The sequence below is a fragment of the Procambarus clarkii genome, chromosome 65 (genome assembly GCF_040958095.1).
Source record: "Procambarus clarkii isolate CNS0578487 chromosome 65, FALCON_Pclarkii_2.0, whole genome shotgun sequence".
NCBI lineage: Eukaryota > Metazoa > Arthropoda > Malacostraca > Decapoda > Cambaridae > Procambarus > Procambarus clarkii.
This window is the reverse complement of record NC_091214.1, coordinates 15,311,204-15,335,193: the sequence shown is the minus strand read 5'-3', so window position 1 is coordinate 15,335,193 and position 23,990 is coordinate 15,311,204. Positions and strand designations below refer to the sequence as shown.

The 23,990-nt window shown below is 39.5% G+C and overlaps 1 protein-coding gene across 1 annotated transcript in view; it reads right to left on the bottom strand.

Annotated features, from left to right (window-relative positions):
- Positions 1 to 23,990, bottom strand: part of LOC123771234 (filamin protein cher) — a 320,443-nt gene that overhangs the window by 118,198 nt on the left and 178,255 nt on the right. Inside the window, 5 exon segments of the mRNA XM_069309435.1 lie at positions 10,620 to 10,755; positions 11,181 to 11,311; positions 12,543 to 12,710; positions 14,206 to 14,362; positions 23,490 to 23,546. Coding sequence (XP_069165536.1) covers positions 10,620 to 10,755; positions 11,181 to 11,311; positions 12,543 to 12,710; positions 14,206 to 14,362; positions 23,490 to 23,546 — 649 coding nt within the window.

Here is a 23,990-nt window from a genome sequence, read left to right as displayed (position 1 = left end):
GTACCGGCACCTTCCCCTGCTGACAAGGTACACTAACTACAGTGTACCGGCACCTGCCCCTGCTGACACGGTACACTAACTACAGTGTACCGACACCTTCCCCCCTGCTGACACGGTACACTAACTACAGTGTACCGGCACCTGCCCCTGCTGACACGATACACTAACTACAGTGTACCGGCACCTGCCCCCCTGCTGACACGGTACACTAACTACAGTGTACCGACACCTTCCCCCCTGCTGACACGGTACACTAACTACAGTGTACCGGCACCTTCCCCTGCTGACACGGTACACTAACTACAGTGTACCGGCACCTGCCCCTGCTGACACGGTACACTAACTACAGTATACCGGCACCTGCCCCTGCTGACACGGTACACTAACTACAGTGTACCGGCACCTGCCCCTGCTGACACGGTACACTAACTACAGTGTACCGGCACCTTCCCCTGCTGACACGGTACACTAACTACAGTGTACCGGCACCTTACCCTGCTGACACGGTACACTAACTACAGTGTACCGGCACCTTCCCCCCTGCTGACACGATACACTAACTACGGTGTACTGGCACCTTCCCCCCTGCTGACACGGTACACTAACTACAGTGTACCGACACCTTCCCCCCTGCTGACACGGTACACTAACTACAGTGTACCGGCACCTTCCCCCCTGCTGACACGGTACACTAACTACAGTGTACCGACACCTTCCCCCCTGCTGACACGGTACACTAACTACAGTGTACCGGCACCTTCCCCCCTGCTGACACGGTACACTAACTACAGTGTACCGACACCTTCCCCCCTGCTGACATGGTACACTAACTACAGTGTACCGGCACCTTCCCCCCTGCTGACATGATACACTAACTACGGTGTACCGGCACCTTCCCCCCTGCTGACACGATACACTAACTACAGTGTACCGACACCTTCCCCCCTGCTGACACGACACATTAACTACGGTGTACCGACACCTTCCCCTGCTGACAAGGTACACTAACTACAGTGTACCGGCACCTTCCCCCCTGCTGACACGGTACACTAACTACAGTGTACCGGCACCTTCCCCCCCTGCTGACACGGTACACTAACTACAGTGTACCGGCACCTTCCCCCCTGCTGACACGGTACACTAACTACAGTGTACCGACACCTTCCCCCCTGCTGACATGGTACACTAACTACAGTGTACCGGCACCTTCCCCCCTGCTGACACAATACACTAACTACGGTGTACCGGCACCTTCCCCCCTGCTGACACGATACACTAACTACAGTGTACCGACACCTTCCCCCCTGCTGACACGACACATTAACTACGGTGTACCGACACCTTCCCCTGCTGACAAGGTACACTAACTACAGTGTACCGGCACCTTCCCCCCCTGCTGACACGGTACACTAACTACAGTGTTCTCACTCTCTGCACCACAATGGCTACAACTCTCTTTAACCCCATTAATTTTAAATTTAATTAATTAATTTTATTAATTTTAATTTTAATTAATTTTAATTAATAGCGGTAAATACCATGCAAATACAATATTTGTTAGGTGGTAACACTCAATAATTGTATTTGCATATGGTAATGAGAATTTTATAAGTGGTGTCATTACTGTTGTTGTTTGGTATCATTACTGTTGTTGTTTGGTGTCATTACTGTTGTTGTTTGGTGTCATTACTGTTGTTGTTTGGTATCATTACTGTTGTTGTTTGGTATCATTACTGTTGTTGTTTGGTGTCATTACTGTTGTTGTTTGGTGTCATTACTGTTGTTGTTTGGTGTCATTACTGTTGTTGTTTGGTGTCATTACTGTTGTTGTTTGGTATCATTACTGTTGTTGTTTGGTATCATTACTGTTGTTGTTTGGTGTCATTACTGTTGTTGTTTGGTGTCATTACTGTTGTTGTTTGGTGTCATTACTGTTGTTGTTTGGTGTCATTACTGTTGTTGTTTGGTATCATTACTGTTGTTGTTTGGTGTCATTACTGTTGTTGTTTGGTGTCATTACTGTTGTTGTTTGGTATCATTACTGTTGTTGTTTGGTATCATTACTGTTGTTGTTTGGTGTCATTACTGTTGTTGTTTGGTATCTTTACTTTTTTGTGTAGTATTACTTATGGTATTGCTATTGTTTATATTCTTGTCATTATATTATTATTACTATCACTGTTCTTATTATCATTATTTTAGGTGCTTGTGATCAATAACATAGTCGTCAAGACTGTAATATATACATCAAGCAAACACTTGTATCTGTAAACAGCTACACAAAGAAAAATCTGTCGGACAACAAACATTCAACACCTCCAATGAGCATAATATCCAAGAGTAATGTAAATTCAACTTTGACGCAATACTTTGACGTTGCTCTTAGATATTGTGTCCACTGGGTGTAGGAGCATCATAAGAATTATTGTTGCTCTTGGATATTGTGCCCACTGGGTGTAGGAGCATCATAAGAATTATCGTTGCTCTTGGATATTGTGCCCACTGGGTGTAGGAGCATCATAAGAATTATTGTTGCTCTTGGATATTGTGCCCACTGGGTGCAGGAGCATCATAAGAATTAACATTGCTCTTAGATATTGTGCCCACTGAGTGTAGGAGCATCATAAGAATTATCGTTGCTCTTGGATATTGTGCCCACTGGCTGTAGGAGCATCATAAATATCATCAGAGTAGATGAAGATATTTTGAGGTTTAAAAAATAACCAAGGGCTAGTGATGTGAAGTTAAGACACACCATGAAGATATGTCACTGATTAGAACAAACCGCTCGATAAATCTTCCTTACTGGCTACAATAAATATACATTAATTTGGGTGGACAGATTGGACTCGTGGAAATTTGAACCAAAATACTGTACTGCAAATCTCTATGATATTCTTGTTAATGTCTGTCCAACATATCAACATTAATGACGGTGTAAACACAATCTGAAGTACAGTATAAATGGTGAAAGTCACCACAAAGAACACAGGTATACCAAAATAAGGTTTGCATCGTTCATTCATGGCTGCCACAACTCAAAGAATTCTAGCAACTGAGATAAAAGTTTCTAATCCAAAGATGCAGGTGGTGTTGATTTCAAATACAGTACTTGCCTTCTCCCCTTTCATCGTTAATCTTTCATCCAGTAATAATTTATGACTTTTCCCTCCCTCCTCCCAGAGCTCTCCTGGGAAAGATCAGTAACTGGTCTAGTGGGAGCATGGTAAGCATAACAGGCTTCCTGTCTCTCTGGGTATGGGGGCACCATAAGGTGGATTATAAATAAAAACCCTTGGCTAGGGTGTGGTGGAACACACAAATAACCCAAAAGGCACTCAGCACCAGGATAAGCACTTATAAAAACCAACCATCCATTCATCCAATATATCAAGTGTCTAGGCTTGCATACTGAACGTATATACATATACGAGCTTACTCCCCGCCCCCCCCCTTTCCCTCCAGTCCAGTACACTAGCCCCTCCATAACCCACAGAATAAATCTTCCTGCCATTTTCGTGCCAACTGCAAACCCTCTCATGCAATCAATCTTGCTTTTTGCCTTGTTTACCAATCCTCTTTGGGAAGAGAAAAAGCTGTAAAAACCTTGTATTACAGCTTTGTGGTCGCAGCCATTATTTGCATTTAGCTGGACATTTGTAAATGTGAGGAGTGTATAATTTTGCTCTGAAAAACAAATGAGAACCATGAAACTTCAGCCATAGCAACAAATACACGGTCCAAGGGCAGTCAAAGTGCATTATTTTTGGCAAGAGAAGCAAAGAAGTTTGTATCACCGGAGAGTTTAAGCTTCTCGAATTCTTTTGTACACCTTTCATGTGGCACGTTCCACATGTTAGTTTGTTTATATATTCAGAGGTGAAAATACACACATGACTACCTGCCATAATTACTGACAGTCAATGTTACCCAGTAAATAACAATAAAATAAAATGATACCTTATAGATTCTTCCTGAACATTTGAGTACTGTATTTTCTTCTTCTACCCCTGCTTTTTTTTATTATTTTATACAATATGTTTTACTTGTTATTTATTTGATTACATTGTGTTACAGTTTACAGAAAATACACATGCAGCTCTTTGGAGGTGAGGTGCATGCCTAAGTTAGTGTAAGCATTTCCTTTCTGGATTGTTACTCTAAGGTGCTGAAACAGGAAAATAGCCTGACACCTATGTGTTAGGCTATGATAGCCTTAGCATGCACAGCCTCCCAGATTGCTCTACCAGCTTTCCTTTCCTCTTCTCATGCATCGCACGATCTCGTAAGAGATATCCTACCTGAATTCCTGAGTAATTCAGCAGGAATACACGATCCTGCTTTCACTGAATGTTCAAATCAGTGGAATGTTCTTGCAGCCCCAGCACCCATCATAGAACCAACAAAAAAAATTAAAACAGTCCAGCTGGGACCACCCACTAGTAGAAAAAATAGCTGATGCCATGCTCAGCGCCGCAACATCAGACAAGGAGAAAGCCCGCCTCAGAACAGTGCATGCCCCCCCCATGCAGGAGACTTCCTCCTGGCAGTACCCATGTCGGCAATGGGCACGCGTCTAGATCCAGAATCCCTTCGTGTACACTGAATACAAGTGTATTTGCAACAGGGTGGAAGCAGACCAATATGGACTGCATGGGTTGCATTGCGGAAGCACAAAGGGCTGGCATGCGAGACACAACGAGGTCAATGACATCATCAAGAGGAGCCTCGTCTCAGCTCAGTGCCCAGTGGAGAGAGAGAACCTCGCATCCTAGGGGACCAAAGCCCGTATTTCCCCGCACTTCGCCCTGATGGCATCACCATATACTCCTGGAAAAGGGGCAAGCACTTGGTGTGGGACTACACGTGTGTATCCACCCTGGCTGACACCTATGTACACTTCGGTGCTGATCAAGCAGGCGGGGCGGCCAACCACAGGGAAATAACAAAATCAGTCAAATACAGGCGACTGGAAGGCCAATACATCTTTGTTCCCATAGTGTCTGAGATGCATGGCCCCTGGGGCAAGAGTGCCTTGAGATTTCTCAAGGAATTGGGCTCCAAGCTCATTGACGTCACCAGGGACCCAAGAGCTGCCAGTTTTTTGTTTCAGCGCCTCAGTGTGGCGATCCAGAGGGGAAACGCCTGCTGCATTCTCGGTTCCCGTCCTGAAGCGGAGGAGCTTCAAGAGATCCATAACCTTTAAGCACTCTTTGTATCAACCAATGTATATCTTGTAACCTTTAAACAAAGTATATATATATATACTGAATAAGATGATAATGAGAAAACAAATGCTACAAGGTCATTTGTGATGCCAGCCATTAACCGAAATGTGCAGCTAGTCGTGTGTAGCCCATGCCCCACCCACCACTCTACCCCACTTCCTGCTGTCCAGTCTATCACATATCCATCCTGCATATCTACTCTCTCCCTACCACTTCACCAACCATCCACCAACATGCTACCTATCAACCAATCACCACTTCACCCACTTGCCGACCCCAACCACAAACCCCCTACCTACCAACCCCTACCTGCCAATACTCTATCAACCCCCAACCTGCCAACACCATACCTGCTATCTCCCTTCCTGCCAGTTCCCTACGTGTCAACCCCCTACCTGCCAACCCCCTACCTGCCAACCCACAACCTGCCAACCCCCTACCTGCCAACCCCCAACCTGCCAACCCACAACCTGCCAATCCCCCTACCTGCCAACCCCCTATCTGCCAACCCCCTACCTGCCTACCCCCTACCTGCCAACCCCATACCTGCCAACTCCCAACCTGTAATTTCACTATGTGTGTACATTCCTAAACATTTCCTTCTATCACAGCTTGGTAGAGGCATCTTGGTACTTGCCTTGCAACACATCCATAACAAACGCTGTAACATATACAGTCTGAGATTGAGGTCCCCGCAGCAAAATAATGGGTGACAGCCTCTGTTAAACTTCCCTCGAGTCTATTACAATATACAGTATAGTAATTACAGTACTGTACATGTTATTACGATTGTAATTCCCTTGAGTCTTTACAATTTAATAAAATATATAAGAATAATCTAATTTGTGTCCCACTTAAAATAATGAATTAACATGACCTGCCTTCCTGCCTGTCTATATATATATATAATTTAACTGAAGTCTTTTACAAGGACAAAATCACTGCGCATCTGACACAAATTCAGCCTGAGGAATATAGAATATTGAATTTACAAGACAACACAAAAAGCACAGGCTCTTCCTATTCTTCACAAAGAAAACCTTCCACGAGTAAATCACGATGAAACACAAGCACCCTGACCCGCTACAACTGGCAATCATAAAAAGCCACCTACACACACGTACCTTCCCGACTGACGTTTAAATAAACTCAATTGTGATAATTAAAATACCGAGGTTGGCTGGCAGCCAGCACGGCACGTTCCTTCCCAACTACACTCTCTTTCCCTCCCGCCCACACATATTTGTACTCCTTCCCTCCCGCCTACACATGTGAGCCCTCCCTTAAATGCATTCCCTCTCTTGTATTCCATACTACACTCTCTCCTGTACACACACACACACAGACCAACTTCCTCCTACCCACACATACACTCCCTTCCTTCTACCTACACATGCACTTGCTACCTCACATGCACACCCTACATCCCACCCACACATTCACTTCCCCAACCCCCTCCCAACTACATTTCCATGTCTTCACTCCCTCCCATCCACAAATTTCTTCCTTCCTTCCCAATCATTTACTCCTGCCCTCCCTCTCTCCCACTTCCATTCATTCTTTTCCTCCAGAGTGAGAATGGGGGAAGGGGGTTGGAGGAGAGAGAGAGAGGAGGGACATGAAGCCTGGCCTCACAGCACAACTCTGTTGCTAGCAAAAATTCTCCGGAGTGGAATGTGGGCAACAACTGAACAGTATATGTCAATTACTGCACGACTTTACATCCCCAAGGAAGACACTACCAGCAGGTGACCCCCGACCAGAGCTGGCATACACATGCATGGATCAACAAGCCCCGTAACATATACATAGCATATGACTACGGTATGTATAAACAACACTAGAATGCTTCACAGAATATCTCCAGGGGGCCAACCTCACATTCAAATCTTTATATTATTTCACTTTAAATTTCACAATATTTCAGGACAATAAAATGAAAGTTTGATGTGCCATCCAGCAGTTTTCTAGAATCACTCTCAAAAAATAGTCTTAGTACCATTCCCTCTCTCTCTTACTGGCTGGCCTCAGTAAAATGCCTTATTGTTGTGTATGCTGCTTGCCTGCATCACTTACATATTTATATATCAATAATGAGGTTTTTAAAATCATAATTATGATGTTTTCTTTACAAAATTCTCTGAGTGAACCCATCATAGGCTAGAAGAATAAGATGAAAATATACTGACATTGCCATCTGCTACCTTTTTATGCCTCACAAGTCATATAGTGATGACAGAATCAAATATTGAAGGTCAAACTAGGTTATTTAAGTGCATGTTAATCATATAATTTTATAAAGTTGACATAACCTTGCCGTGTGTAAGCAGTTACATCTCTAGTCTTTGATTTTCCTCGCCCAAGGCCTCAAAGATTTAGACATCATCTCAACAGTTACAATAATTATATAAATGCAACATTTACCACTGTAAGATAATTGAACCAAACCTAAAAAAATATCCTTTTATACGTTGTGTAATTTGTATTATAATATCCATTATATACACAAATTATAAGTTTCCCTCCCATACAACTGGCTGTAGAATTTATAACTACATTTCATTGATATTGGACCTAATATTTATCAGAAATAAGGAGGTGGATTTTTAATATAGAGTAACTGCCTCCAATTAGTATGGTGACCACGTACTCTTAGAAGTGAAATATGCAATAGGGGTATCACACAGAAGATACACGAAGTAAAACAACAGAGAAACTCGACTTTAAGAAACGACAATACAGGAGTCTAAGAGAATTCTTTACTGAGACTGACTGGAAAGGTCTGTTGTTATGTAAGAAAATAAACAAAGTGTATGCAAATTTTTGGGAGATGTATGAGAAAGGCACCCAAACATTTATACCAAAACAGAGAAAGAAATAATGAAAACAAAATTGGTTTAATAGAAATCGAGAGTCAGAGAACAAAAGACAAAAAAAAATGGAATCAATATAGGAAGAAGCCAAACCCCACAAACATACTAGTACTACAAACAGCCAAGAAACAACTATACAGCAGTGAGAAAAAGAGACAACAAAATTTTGAGAAGGCAATAACAGACAAATATAAAACAGAACCTGGCCTTTTCTATAAATTCATAAACAGCAAATTGCAAGTGACAGACAAACTCCAAAGATTAAAAACAGCCTCAATATTGACTTTCAGATGTAAATTAGAGTACCTAGTCTACAGAAGAAATAGAAAATTGTTCAGGGAGCATTTACAAGCATGCTAATAAACGAACTAGAAAATATTATCAAAATCAAATGGACAGAGTACCTGGAAAGCAACTAACATAATAACATGAACAAATCTACTTCATTTCTATAACAACACCACAGAATTATTTGAACACATCAGAGGAGTGACTTTCAAACGTCTAAATTGTATGATATATTTTATAACAAACAAATGCAAGGAGTGATCAGACAAAATGTATCTGACTGGAGAAATATCACTAGCAGAGTCCCTCAAGGTTCAGTTCTTGCACTGGTAATGCTTATTATCTAAATAAATTATTTACCAAAGGGAATACAGAGTTATATGAATATGTTTGTAGATGATGCAAAATTACTAGGGAGAGTCTGGGACTTAGATGACTGTATTGCCCTTTAAAAATGTCCTAGACATAATAGGTGAGTGGACCAGCACATGGCAGATGGAATTCAATATAAATAAATGTCACATAATGGAATGTGGAATATAGAGGAACAGGCCACACTTAACCTATAAATTTAGTGAAAAGATATTAAAAACTTCTGACAAGGAAAGAGATCTGTTAGTGGTTCTGGATAGAAAGCTGTCACCAGAGAACCACATGAAGGGAATTGTGAGATGAACCTATGCTATGCTAACAAATTTCAGAAACATTAAAGAAAATGTTCATGCACTGTGTAAAGTCGAAATTGGAATATGCAGCAGTGCTGTGGAGCCCATATCCCAAAAACCACAAACAAATTAGGAAAGGGCCAAAGACATGCTAAATGGCTCCTGGAACTTAAAAATATGAGCTATGGAGGCATTAAACTGACTGGAGATTGGAGGCATTAAACATGCTAAGGCTACAAGTTACTGTAGGAGGAAAAGAGCTGATATGATCAATACATACAAAATAGTAACAGGAAATGAGAAAATAGAGACAGAAGAAATTTTGAAACCTACAGCTTGAAGAACAAGAGGTCATAGATTCAGGCTAAAGGAAACAAAGGTGCTGAAAACACATGCAACAGTTCTCATTTGCAGAGTTGTAGAAGGTTAGAATAAGTGAGAAGGCAGTGGATGCCAAAACCATCACAAGTTTCAAAGCATCATATGATCATCCATAAAAGATAATTGGCATAATGTTGAATGCAAATGATGTAAAGTGAACTCTGGTATATGAAGTCACACTCCAAATGTACTGTATATTACTGTACTACACTGTATATCATTTGACAATGTACAGCACTATAATTTAAGAAACTCATAAATTATCAATTTTACAGACACATCTCAAATGTAATCTGATTATACCATGAAGCCTTCAGGTGAATGTATATCAGACAATCTTGGATAATGCTCTGTATCATATCCAAAACTTAATAAAGTTAATAACATCTGTATGTAAATGAACTACATTTAAACAACATATGTAAACATATAATGAAGGTTTTGTTGGTTCCACTGGCAGCATTGTGCCTCCTCCTCCTTGCTGCCCTGCACAATGCCCTCCCATTCCTTCTGACCCCATCAGTGCCCTCACCCCTGTCTTCCACACTTTAATATTTATTACAATCTTATTTCAACTTCATTATATTAAAATAATAATTCATTGTGTTCGGGAATAGGCCACCAGTGTATATACTGTATACATCATAGGCATACACTGAGGTCCCCCTCCCACCCCCCCCCCCAAGGTCGAACTACCGACCCTCTCTACAATGCAACCCCCACAAAAGCTGACTAACTCCTGGGTACCTATTTACTGCTAGGTGGACAGAAGCATTAGGTAATAAGAAACGTACCTAAGCATGTCTGTTCCACCCGGGAATCGAACCCAGAATTCCTGATTGTGAGTTGAGAACAAACCCGACATTAGCTTCTTACTTATGTTAATATTTATTTTATATATACACTACTATTCTCTTTACTCTCTTTTTTCAAATAAGAACTTTCACATTCTTTGTCTTTTATTGTGCTACAGTATTTACAAAACAGTGCTTGCAAAAGATATGAATACAGTTATACAATAAAGTGTAACTCCCTGCAAAAAAAAAAAAAAAAAATTGAACACTGACACTCTAGATTTTTGTGCTTTATTGTACCTATAAAATTCTAATACATTCTTCAGCTGCTGCCTTCAGTATAAGAGCTGGTATAAAAATAATACTAACTGTGATAAGTGGTGTACTCACGGTGAAGGAGTAGAAGCCGTCGGGAACAGGCTGCCCACCAAACTTGACTGACAGTGTGTATTCGCCCGCATCCTTCACAGTGTAATAGATGCTGAAGGTTCCATCCCCATTATCCTCAATATCAATATCCAGGTCACTGAAATAAAATAATATTTACTATACATATTATTTAAATACCATAAGGAATTTAACATTTATTCTACTACAGATTGCTGTATTGCAAACAATTTCCCTCAAAGTAACCATGTATCTACTGGAATCATATTTGGCTTATTACTGGCTATATTCATTTCAAAATGTAGTACCAAAGATGGAATACAAAATCATTAAACATTATTCTTTACAAGCATTCTACTTTAGATAAGGAACATTCTTAAAAATATTTTTTAAAGAAATATGAACATTCTGTTTGTAAGATATGAAAATGTAAACAAACCAGAGATGTTCCCTGAAAGTTGAGTACAGTACTTAAAATTGTTCAGACAAGTAAGAGATGATAAAAGCCAGAAAGCACAAACGTGAAATATACGTTCTATTAAACTGAGTAAAAAGACAGTTTACCTGCCAGAGGTTGACCGGATTCTACAGGTGACGGCTCCACTGCCGGCATTTTTGGCGTTGACAGTGATGCAGTATTCTTCTCCTATTGTGAGCGAGTGGTTGATACCTTCTGTAATCTTGCACTTGTCAGCCTGTATAAGTAGCACACAAGATTTAAACAATAAAATTATACTGTATAAGGATGTTCTGTACTGTATTTATGTAATACTGTGGGACCATGATTATCCAAATCCCCATTTTAGGTATTGTACCAGTTGACTGCAATAGCAAAAACATTGTTCCTCACTTAAATTAGCAGACACTCATTTGAACCAAATAATCTAACACAAAATTTATTTGTTTTTTATATATGTATAGGTGCATTCCCATTAAAAACCATTGAATAAATTTGAGCACATATATATCGAATAAAATACAGTATATACTAAAGTGATTGTTGCATTATTTCTGCCAAAAAAAAAAAAAAAAATTAGTGACAAATTGTCATATGACGTCCAGACACTCGGTACTAACAATTATTTGGATAATCACCGTTGCTCTAAATTACATACAGTATTTATAACTATTAAATAAATAATTTTTGTTATAAAGGCTTAAGACATTAATTAGCTACTAATACTCTCTTGTGTATAGTGTAATGAGCCTGATTATTTATATCTTCCATATTTCTGTCACTGTTATACAGTATTACAGTACCTCCAGTTGCATGATGTCAGCTTCTTTAACCCAAACAATCACTCCCACTGTGTTATTACCCAGCAAAAGACACCCAATATTACTCTATAAAAACAAGAGATAGGGTTAACAATTTTAAATATTTTTGAATATTTGCAGTACTGCAATTATACTGAAGCAAAATATTAGACAATAAGTTAATGGAATGAATAATCCTCAAAAAGAAGGACTTGTCTGCCTGTACTAGTTGCTATTTAAGTCCATCAACACCTTTAACATTAACTGTATGCAACTGATATAGACCTGTCAATATGATGTATAAAGTCTCACACACACACACACACACAAGAGATCTTACCTTTTTGTACAGCCACTAGCATGCATAGCATAGCATTTCGGGCAAGTCCTTAATCCTAATTTTCACACACATATCCCCCAGGAAGCAGCCCATAGCAGCTGCCTAACTCCCAAGTACCTATTTACTGTTAGGTGAACAGGATCATCAGGGTGAAAGAAACTCTGCTCATTTGTCTCCACCATGGATTGAACCTGAACCCTTAGGACTATGAACCCCAAGCGATGTCCACTCCGTCAGGCCCCATACTTCCATTTGAATAATGGAAGTAATTTTCTCTACAAAATATGCAAATAGCTAATTTAAGAGCCAATGAAGATTGAAAAACTGACCTTGCCAGTAGCATAAGCCTGAACTGGGAACGGTGTGTGTCCCACCTCCTGGTCGGCATACTTGACTGACACCTTGTATTTGCCGCAGTCGTCAGGTACATAAGAAGCACTGAAAGTTCCATCTCCATTGTCCACAACCTTGACTTTACGTGGGTGGCCATCTGGTCCCTGAAATATCAAATTGTACACAGTACTGTACAGTATACAAATATATAACAATAAGAATGGCATGACTGAAACACGATATTAAAGCTGCTAAATTAGAAAACTGAAAAGGAGTTTTCAGACTTAGGACCTAGGAATGAAAACCTATATTAAGCAGGTCAAATTAAGATGATTTAATTTGCAGAGAATAAGTCGCAATAATGTGGCCGAGCATTAATAACTCAATGCACACATAAGGGCCTGTCCTGGACCCTTATCAAGTCATCTATGATGGATCAAAATATTGTCACTTTTCATTTCTTTTCAGGTGTCGGGTTGGGTTATTAATACAGTAGAACCTCGAGTGACGACCGCTTCAATTGGCGAGCATTTTGGGTAACGAGCGTCCAGATCACTGACAATTCGTCTCGTATGGCGAGCGCTCGTTTGAATAGCGACAACACCACATGGTGGGGTCGCGCGGGTTCTCGCACATTCTTGGACGCCTCCGACGATGCAAATATTTTTTTTTTTTTTTAAAGATGCTAATGATGCTGGGATATAAAGGGGTGACTGCTGTGATGGTGCAAAGCATTGACTTTTATGTAGAAAAAAAGAAATTAAATTTTTGGAAAACAACAAATGTCAAGAAAGTTTGTTCGGTGTTCGGCAGGTAGGCTGCTCCATGTTTCTTAAATAAAAAAAAAGTGAAAATAAATAATTTTTTTTTTTTTTTTTTTGTTTTTTGAAAAACAGAACAAATGTCAAAAAGGTGTGTTCTGTGTTCGGCAGGTAGGTTGCTTCATGTTTCTTAAAAAAAAAAAAATAACGAAAAAAAAAAAACTGTTGAAACAATTTGAAAAACAGACAAATGCCATAAAGGTTCATTCAGTGTTTGTCGGGTAGGCTGCTCCATTATTGAGACATAAATGAAAAATACAAAACAAATGGAACACATTTGAAACAAAGAAAGATTGTCATAATGGAGCAGCCTACCCAACAAACACTGAACGAACCTTTATGGCATTTGTCCGTTTTTCAAATTGTTTCAACTGTTTTTTTATTTTTCGTTATTTTTTTTATTAAATAAACATGGAGCAGCCTACCTGCCGAACACCGAACGAACCTTTTTGGCATTTGTTCTGTTTTTCAATTTTTTTTTTAATTTTTTTTTTATTTAAGAAACATGGAGCAGCCTACCTGCCGAACACAGAACAAACCTTTTGCTATAAAAGAAATGAAAAAAATATCGAACAAATTTGAAAAAAGAAAAATGTCATAAAGAATTGTTCAGTGTATGTAAGGTAGGCTGCTCCATTATTTAAAACATCGAATATCATACTGATGTTTTTCGGTGGTAGAACAGATTAATTTGATTTCTGTTATTGTCAATGGGGAAATTCGTTTTGTATGACGTCGGTTTCACATGACGAGCATGGCGCCGGAACGGATTAAATTCGTTATTCGAGGTTCCACTGTATTAATTTGTTTATCATAGTAATAGATGGAATATACTCACAGTGACTGACACCTGCAGGTCACCAATGCCAGCATCATTTGTGTCTATAACCAACTCAGTGGGGAGTGAGGCAGGGATACCCTTACTGGACACACCTGACCCAGACACCTTCACCCGGCTGGGTTCCACTGCTGGCCGCACACGGGTTCGATATGGACTGCGGGAAGACAAAACAATATATTGAAACTTGTTTTTGTATACACTGTACAATGCTATTTTGGCACTTGCAAAATGTTCACATTTGAGGTGCTTGCATTAGCTGTATGTATTATATAGTTTCTGTTAGTCTTCAAAAATTCATCAGTGCTTGATAGTTTTGTAGAAGACTACATTGCACTAGGGACACCGGCTCCCTAAATAAATTATTTTCATAAATTTGTAATGAACACAAAGAAACTTTTGTTACGAACAAATTTTTGTAGAAAATAAACAAAAAATATGAAATATTATACTGTACAACACCGTAATATACCAAAAGTTACCTCATAATATAATGCACTACAATCAACCTCATATTTAATATCACACATTTTCTAATATAGAGATATTTGATCAAATTAAGTAACAATTAGATACAATATTTGACTGGAGATGCACAATCAAGGGGAACGTAAAGGGAACAGTTTCCATATAATGGTTCTCTACTAGGGCTGTATGAATACTTCAGTGCCACTTGTTGCTTACACTCACACTTCAGTGCCACTTGTTGCTTACACTCACAATTCAGTGCCACTTGTTGGTTACTCAAACACTGCAGTTCCACTAACTGGTTACACTTCAATACCGTACCAATTGTTTGTTAAAATACACTGCAGTTCGGGGATTCTGGCAGTCCAAAAAATGTGCTGGCCATTTGTTATTTGTGGAATGTCCCTCGGCCACACACCACATTTGTGCTGCATTTGGGTGTCTGGCCTGGCACTGTGTACCACAGCCTCTGGTTTGTGTCTTCAACTGCTCTTCTCGATAGATAAGCATTGGAAATTTTTCTATGTTCTGTTTTGTGTTTCATTTTCAGGTTCGATGACTTTTCATGATGAGGCTCTGTTATAAGATAGCATAGCAAAGCTACTGAAGGGTCTCTCAGAAATCCACCACTGAATGTAATAAAATTCCTCTTTCAGCTGGGCTACTCTGCAGCGGCCCCATTCCTGGTACCCTGCATGCTCGTTGAGTTGGGGAGGGGTTAGTTCTGGGTGGCTCATGATTGTACTGGCTGGCTGAATGGGACCCAGGTCACCTGGGCTGCCACCAAGTGTATCTAGGTAGTGATTTTAATGCCGTAACAATTATTTGCATTGTTTTTGTCGGAGTTACAAAGATCTCCAAGTAATTGCTTGTTTTAGAGCATTTCAGCTTTCTGGTGAGTGTTTTGCTCTCTGATCCCAAAGGCATGGGTACTTCTAGGTTGTAGCATTGAGGATATTGAGTCTAATCAATTTTTCCCATATAAAGTAAAGTTTATCAAGAATGCTAACATCATGCAAATTAAGTTATTAAGTATTGGCAGGTATATATGGCACATTTGTAGACAAAATTAAAATCTTCATTTGAGATCTTCAATTCAATATAGAATCATACCAAATGACCATACAAATGCAATTTATTTAATAAATTATCATAGACCAATAGTGAACACTTTTACATCATAATGCAAAAAAATGTACAAATAGAATTTATGTAGCTAATGAAATTAAAATTGTATAATTTATATCACATAAATACAGTAAAATGTTTCTGCTTCTAATGATGGTGACATTATTCAGTAATGTTCTCTGGGACATATTTCCAAGAGCTCAGCTTCAGAATACTAGTACTGTAGTTTAAGTCTTCTATGCCTGGCGCTCTTTTTCTTCCTCTCCTAGTTTTGGGCCACATAAGGGATGTAAGTTTTGTCCCTGCTTTTCCTCTAATATGGCAGTGAATTTTTTCTGGTATTTTGTGGATTGTTTGACGAGATTATGTGTTTGCCCTGTCTTACGCTTTTAGGCCTTGTTACATATAACCCAAGGAGATTGTTCCTCTCAAGTCTTGTTTTGTCTTCCTTCCCAGTCTGTTTTAGTACCTTCTCCGACCCTTCCCTAGGTGCATCTCTAGGTCCCCAGATTTGTGGCTTGGTTGTACCCCTCTGCAGGTTTCCATGGTCCTGTCTCCTCTAGCAACTCAGATGACTTAGTATCCTACTCGGGAGCCACGACCATGCTGTTTCTAAAGGATATGTAATCCATAGTTCCTGAGCCTGAGGCTGGGTGCCTTTAATTTCCTGAGCATGGTGTCCAGGGATTTCTGGGTGGCGTGCTCGGAGGATCCGGGCTGCATAGCCGGATGCTTCCAAGCTATGTGCTCTGAGGCTTTCAGGTTGTGTTCACTGGTAGAGTGTTTTGTCTTGATGCAGGTCTCTTTGCCCTGGCCTTAAAGTTTTACTTGATTAGTGCCTTTGCAGTTCTATGCTTGAGCTCAGATGAATGATATGATACTCAATGATATGACACACAAATGATAATCACATGACCCCAGCATGATGAAGTGATTTGATGAAATATCTGTACCCAAAATGGTCACAGAGAGCTGTCGGGAATTGGGTTAAGAGTCAGATAACTTTCAATTCTTTTGTACAGTCAGTGTGGTCTTGCAATAACAGTACTGGACACGCCAAGGGGCATGGAGCCCTGGCTGTCCGGGTTCGAATCCTTCCGTGGTAAAGTTTCCTGATATATACATATGTATGTTGTACCTAATAGCAAGAACACACTACTTGGCCTACTATGAAGGCCTGATTTGCCTAATAAGCAGAGTTTTCCTGAAATTATATATTTTTATACAAAAATTCTTATGAAATGATAAGGCTTTGCATGACATTTTATATATGATTTAATTTTGTTAATTTGAGCTAAATGTAATGTAGAAATATGATCAAATCAAACCAAACCTAACCTAACCTAACCTATCTTTACCTAACCTAATCTATCTTATCTTAACCTAACCTAACAAATCCTATATTAACCTAACCTAAGCTATCCTATCTTAACCTAATCTGGTTAAAGTTTTCAAACCTGAACTTTCCTCTGTTCAGCAGTCTCTGTGGCGTAGTGGTAAGATGCTCGCCTGGCGTTCCGGGAGCGCTTTGTCCAGGGTTCGTATCCTGGCCGGGATATACTATATACCTTACACTTCCCTGACATTTGCTCCACTAGTTTTCTCTTCTGCTAGTCAGCTTGACTAGCAGTGGTGGCGATGGCTCTTATTCTGTAAGCCTGTGTTACTCTAGGCTGTGTGCCTTGCCATGCCCACGTACTATGGGCTTTCAAGTGTGTTCACCTGATTTTCTGAGCACTTTGCCCTCATCTTCACAGTTTTGCCCTCTGGCTTTCTGGATCCAGGCCACAGGAGCTACTGGGTCAAGGTTGGTTGTTCTGCATGCCCCAAGCTCTGAGAACTCGACATCTTTTGCCTTCTGTGCAGGGTCAAGATTTAGGGCATAGCATTTCTTTACCATTTTTTCACCCTTCTTGCCCCTTTGTGTTCCATCTAGGCTATAGTCTGGCCTGGTTTCTTGTCACAGTGTTGGCTTTCCTCTGTTATTTAAAAGTAAAATCTAAACTTACATGAATATTATGTACATAAGTATTAATTTTCCTTTCATTAAGAGCAATTATATAACACAAATTGGGTAGAGTATACTGAGATTAAATCTGTAACATGGTGAAACAGATGAAAAGATTTTTTTAACTTATACCGTAATTTTACAAGGTCACTGTTGTCAATTTAATATATGAAACTGTTATTTCTTAGATACAGTAACTAATTTGATGGCATTTCAGACAAAGTGTATTTTAAGTTATAATATATATTTTTGTGGGCACTGTACATATAGTGTATTATTGGGCTTCACTAACACCTCAGTCCCACTTGGTGGTCTACCACAATTTGCTTTACTAATTAATTAACACTTTCGTTGCCTAATGGCGCATATTCCGTCATGAAACCAAAATACGGAGTATGCGGGATGAAGCAAACGGCGCCATGCAACATATTTTGCAATGACTTATTAGTAAGTATAAACATTGTGAGTGAATGAGTTTAACATTGGGTTGTGTGCTCACCGGGAATGCTCAACCTACCTTCCGGTGCGATTTGGGTGCCCTGCCGGGGCAGCGAAAGTGTTAACACAAAATATAAAATTATATATGACCATAGCAATTAAGATAAACAGAGGGACATGTTATCACGGTGCAATACACTACAATAACAAACAAGAAAACTGTCTAATGCAAGCAAACTGTAATTTATTTTAGCAATTTCACTGAATTACTCTCTAACACAAGTTGCCACTATTTATGTAGAAACTCTAACATGCATCCAGGTAGTCCCTGCAGGGTCATGCTGGTACTAGAAAACCAGAAACTAAACAGCTTCCACAACCTGTAGAAAGGATGAATCAAAAAAAGCTCAAAGCTTTCCCGGGGTAGGGGAAACCTACATGGCATCAGAGAAATCCACAAGGTACGCTCCAGCTACCAACCAGTTATACTGCTTGGCTACCTACTCTTGTCATCACCAGGTCCTGTTATACAATAAAATTTCCCCAGCAAGTCCTCCTACATTATCCCTGACTGTTGTAGTCTACAAGTCTTCCTGCATTATCCCTGACTGTTGTAGTCTGCAAGTCCTCCTGTGTTATCCCTGACTGTTGTAGTCTACAAGTCCTCCTGTGTTATCCCTGACTGTTGTAGTCTACAAGTCCTCCTGTGTTATCCCTGACTGTTGTAGTCTACAAGTCCTCCTGTGTTATCCCTGACTGTTGTAGTCTACAAGTCCTCCTGTGTTATCCCTGACTGTTGTAGTCTCAACCCGTTCTCGCAAATTTAATAAGTCAATATTGACTTATTAAATATGTGCATAGGTGACATACTTAACATAATAGATACCCTTAAAAAGATTCATAGAAAACACCAACCTTACCTAACCTTGTCAGTATCTTAAGATAAGCATCTTATTGCTTCGTAATTACAATTATTACCTAACCTATAATAGGTATAGGTTAAGTAATAATTGTAATTACGAAGCAATAAGATGCTTATCTTAAGATACTAACAAGGTTAGGTAAGGTCGGTGTTTTCTATGAATCTTTTTAAGGGTATCTATTATGTTTAGTATATCACCTATGCACGTAGTTAATAAGTCAATATTGACTTTACGAATTTGCGAGAACGGGTTGTGTAGTCTACAAGTCCTCCTGTGTTATCCCTGACTGTTGTATTCTACAAGTCCACTTCACAGGTAAGGACAAACTCAGTAAACTTTTGTATTCTACAAAGGGATATTCTCTTGTGCACAGTAGTTCCATGCATCATTATATATGCTTTTAAATGTGTTATATAGTACAGTGGTCTCAGGGCTTGTTAAGCTTGTTGTGTATCCCAGGGCTTGTTAAGCTTGTTGTGTCTCAGGGCTTGTTAAGCTTGTTGTGTATCCCAGGGCTTGTTAAGCTTGTTGTGTATCCCAGGGCTTGTTAAGCTTGTTGTGTCTCAGGGCTTGTTAAGCTTGTTGTGTCTCAGGGCTTGTTAAGCTTGTTGTGTCTCAGGGCTTGTTAAGCTTGTTGTGTCCCAGGGCTTGTTAAGCTTGTTGTGTATTCCAGGGCTTGTTAAGCTTGTTGTGTCTCAGGGCTTGTTAAGCTTGTTGTGTCTCAGGGCTTGTTAAGCTTGTTGTGTATCCCAGGGCTTGTTAAGCTTGTTGTGTCTCAGGGCTTGTTAAGCTTGTTGTGTCCCAGGGCTTGTTAAGCCTGTTGTGTGTCTCAGGGCTTGTTAAGCCTGTTGTGTGTCTCAGGGCTTGTTAAGCCAGTTGTGTGTCTCAGGGCTTGTTGTGTCTCAGGGCTTATTAAGCTTGTTGTCTCAGGGCTTGTTAAGCTTGTTGTGTCCCAGGGCTTGTTAAGCCTGTTGTGTGTCTCAGGACTTGTTAAGCCTGTTGTGTGTCTCAGGGCTTGTTAAGCCTGTTGTGTGTCTCAGGGCTTGTTAAGCTTGTTGTGTCTCAGGGCTTGTTAAGCTTGTTGTGTCTCAGGGCTTGTTAAGCCTGTTGTGTGTCTCAGGGCTTGTTAAGCTTGTTGTGTCTCAGGGCTTGTTAAGCTTGTTGTGTCTCAGGGCTTGTTAAGCTTGTTGTGTGTCTCAGGGCTTGTTAAGCCTGTTGTGTGTCTCAGGGCTTGTTAAGCCTGTTGTGTGTCTCAGGGCTTGTTAAGCCTGTTGTGTGTCTCAGGGCTTGTTAAGCCTGTTGTGTGTCTCAGGGCTTGTTAAGCCTGTTGTGTGTCTCAGGGCTTGTTAAGCCTGTTGTGTGTCTCAGGGCTTGTTAAGCCTGTTGTGTGTCTCAGGGCTTGTTAAGCCTGTTGTGTGTCTCAGGGCTTGTTAAGCTTGTTGTGTGTCTCAGGGCTTGTTAAGCTTGTTGTGTGTCTCAGGGCTTGTTAAGCTTGTTGTGTGTCTCAGGGCTTGTTAAGCCTGTTGTGTGTCTCAGGGCTTGTTAAGCTTGTTGTGTCTCAGGGCTTGTTAAGCTTGTTGTGTCTCAGGGCTTGTTAAGCTTGTTGTGTGTCTCAGGGCTTGTTAAGCCTGTTGTGTGTCTCAGGGCTTGTTAAGCTTGTTGTGTGTCTCAGGGCTTGTTAAGCTTGTTGTGTCTCAGGGCTTGTTAAGCTTGTTGTGTGTCTCAGGGCTTGTTAAGCTTGTTGTGTCTCAGGGCTTGTTAAGCTTGTTGTGTCTCAGGGCTTGTTAAGCTTGTTGTGTGTCTCAGGGCTTGTTAAGCTTGTTGTGTGTCTCAGGGCTTGTTAAGCTTGTTGTGTCTCAGGGCTTGTTAAGCTTGTTGTGTGTCTCAGGGCTTGTTAAGCTTGTTGTGTGTCTCAGGGCTTGTTAAGCTTGTTGTGTCTCAGGGCTTGTTAAGCTTGTTGTGTATCCCAGGTGTCTGGCAGTGGGTGAAACACCATGGTGACTCACGCCACATTGCCTCTAGCAGTATAACATTCTTGACATTTTACTGCTTTCATCTGAGCTGTGGTGGTTGGGTGTAGCACCTTGGTGGGTTGATCCATTCTGCTTTCATCATTATAATGAACTTTAGACCTTGCAATGAGTGGCAGTGCTTGGCATTTAAGCAACCCACCTTGATGTCCTGCACTACTCTTCTCATAAGTGATGCAACACCTTGCCTCACTGCATATTACACTTCCTGCTCAGACAATTGAAATCTACCTTTGGAAGTACCTGTGTGACTTGACCAGAAAATAACTTTTCTTATACTGTACAATTAAAACAAATTTTTTATAGATTAACATAACAAGAGAATTAATGAAATACCATACTTGCCAGCTTATAGGTCACACATTTTTATTTTTAAATGTATAAAAAAAGTGCCCTGCGTCTAATGTAGCCGTATTGCGGCTGTGAGACCGAGCACCATAGGCTAGGGAGCCCAACGAACATACTGGCCAAGTACACTAGGCACAAAAATCGTTGCTAATAGTAAAATATTGAAAACAAGCGAAATTATTAAAGTAAATTGTTTTACTATTAATCAAATATTGAAAGCAAGGCGAGTTATCATAAACTTACAAAAAATTGCTTATGATATGTTGGCAGTTATGAAGGAAACTCACATCATCTCGCCACCTTACCCAGCATACATAACCCACACCTGATATATGTCATACATTATTTAATGACTGTGTTACCTTTAAGAGACATTTATTCATTCATTATCTAAATTAAAAATGCTCCTAGAAATTTGAAAGGAATGTTCACCTTTTATCCGCCTGTCAGCAATGAGTGAATGACAACAACACCAGAGCACAGTGATGGTGAGCCATGGCCGGGTGTGCCGCCCTGGTGTGCCTGATGCGGCAACACAAAATCACATCCAGAAATACAAGTTTAACATCCTGTTTAGCAATTTTCTTGCCCAAAATATAAACAACTACACAGCTGATCTTGGAGCAGGTAAGAGTTGGGGTACAAAATTCCCTTTAAAATATCTTTTTTGTTAAATGTACGATAAAACATAAAAACAGTTTTTTCCCACAAAATGTCCTTGTAAAATAGGGCGCATTTCATGCGAAGGTGCATCTTTTACACCGGCAATTACAGTAATATAATAGGAAAATTAAAGAAAACTTAACAAAAGTCTAACTAAATTCAACTCAATAACTAGAAATATTATAAAAAATGACGACTACTGTATTAGGGTCTTGATATGATTAGTCCCCAGTGGAGCATTTAAATTCAAGAACAGTTGGAATCCAGCATTTTACAGGTTTTCAAATTTTCCAGTTTTGTTATTATTTACAAGAATGCTATCCTAACATTGACTAACCTTATCCGATAAAAGTTTTGAATGTTATTTAACAGGAGTTATGTGAAAAAGTTCAAATTTTGAACACTCCACTGTATGATATGGGGTAAACAAACTCCATTCCTGCAATATTGGACAAACTACATAACGAACAATAAGATATAAACATTATATTAATTAACCCTTTGAATGCCGCACGATCTTACTTAACTTTGTATATAGAAACAATAACATTTTTAAAATGTTATCAGAGATAATAAAAAATCTAATATATTTTGATATGCAGCATCACCTCCTACTTTGGCACCCCCAAAAAAATATTAATTGTAAAGTCAATTAAGGTTCATTCACAGTACTGTATTGTATTTCTAGGTTATTTTATACTGTACTATATATTTATCATAAAGTTATAAAAATCAAATTCCATGTTTTTTATGAAGTAAATGCACAATTTACAATTAAGTGAATTTTGTATTGTGTATAAGTGTACAATTAAGTGAATTAAGTATTGCACATTGGCAACCTCCTGCATGAACCACCCACTTCAAAAAATCCTTTTAAACATCAAAATTACAGCCACATTGTCAGTTAGAAAAAGACCACATCCAATGGAAAGGAATCATTGCCACATAACTTATGCTTTTATTAATGTGAAATAAAATGATTCCAATGAAAACTGTCACCAGAAATAATCCAAACACTCTTGACTGCTCACATAATAGAAATCTCAACACCTGAGTGTTGGAGGCATGCAATGGGTTAAGGTGTACAGAGAATATAAACGGGTTAGAAACAAAATTCACGACGTAACCAGGATAGAGGAACTGGTAAGGATGCTTGACATACAATAACAACAAATTAACGCAAGGAATTGGCCAATTCGGGAAATTCTAACACAAAGTCAACATGTGCCGTCACATGGGTGGGACAGCGTGTCCTTAACACATGCAGCTAAAGTTTACCTTCGAAGCGGGCTGACTATTGAGGCAGATGCTGGCCTCACGCGTAATCTGAATGGACTGGAGGCCAGAAGAGACTAAGAAATTATCTTGGCATTAATGGATTCCTACTGCTCTAGACCACAGTTAATAATTGTGTTAAAATTTGTCAAACTTTCATTAATAAAATAAAAAGATATTTTACCAGAAAATCCACAAAAATTAAAAGATTTAAATGAAACCATAAAATAATTAAAACTATTGTGCTATTAATTATTAAAATCTTGGTCAATATTCCACACTGACAAAAATGTTATTATCTAAAGAAGCAATTATATTTTTATGTAAGATAAATACTAGACCATATAGAGAATGGAACAGTGAATCCCTCAAAATATATTTAGAAATAAAACATTTACTCAGGAAGTTTCTTTAAACTAATAACCAAATATGCAGAGAAACACTAAATTTTGTTATTAAAGATAACACTTTTTGTTCAGCCTAAGGGCTGTATCAAACCAATGG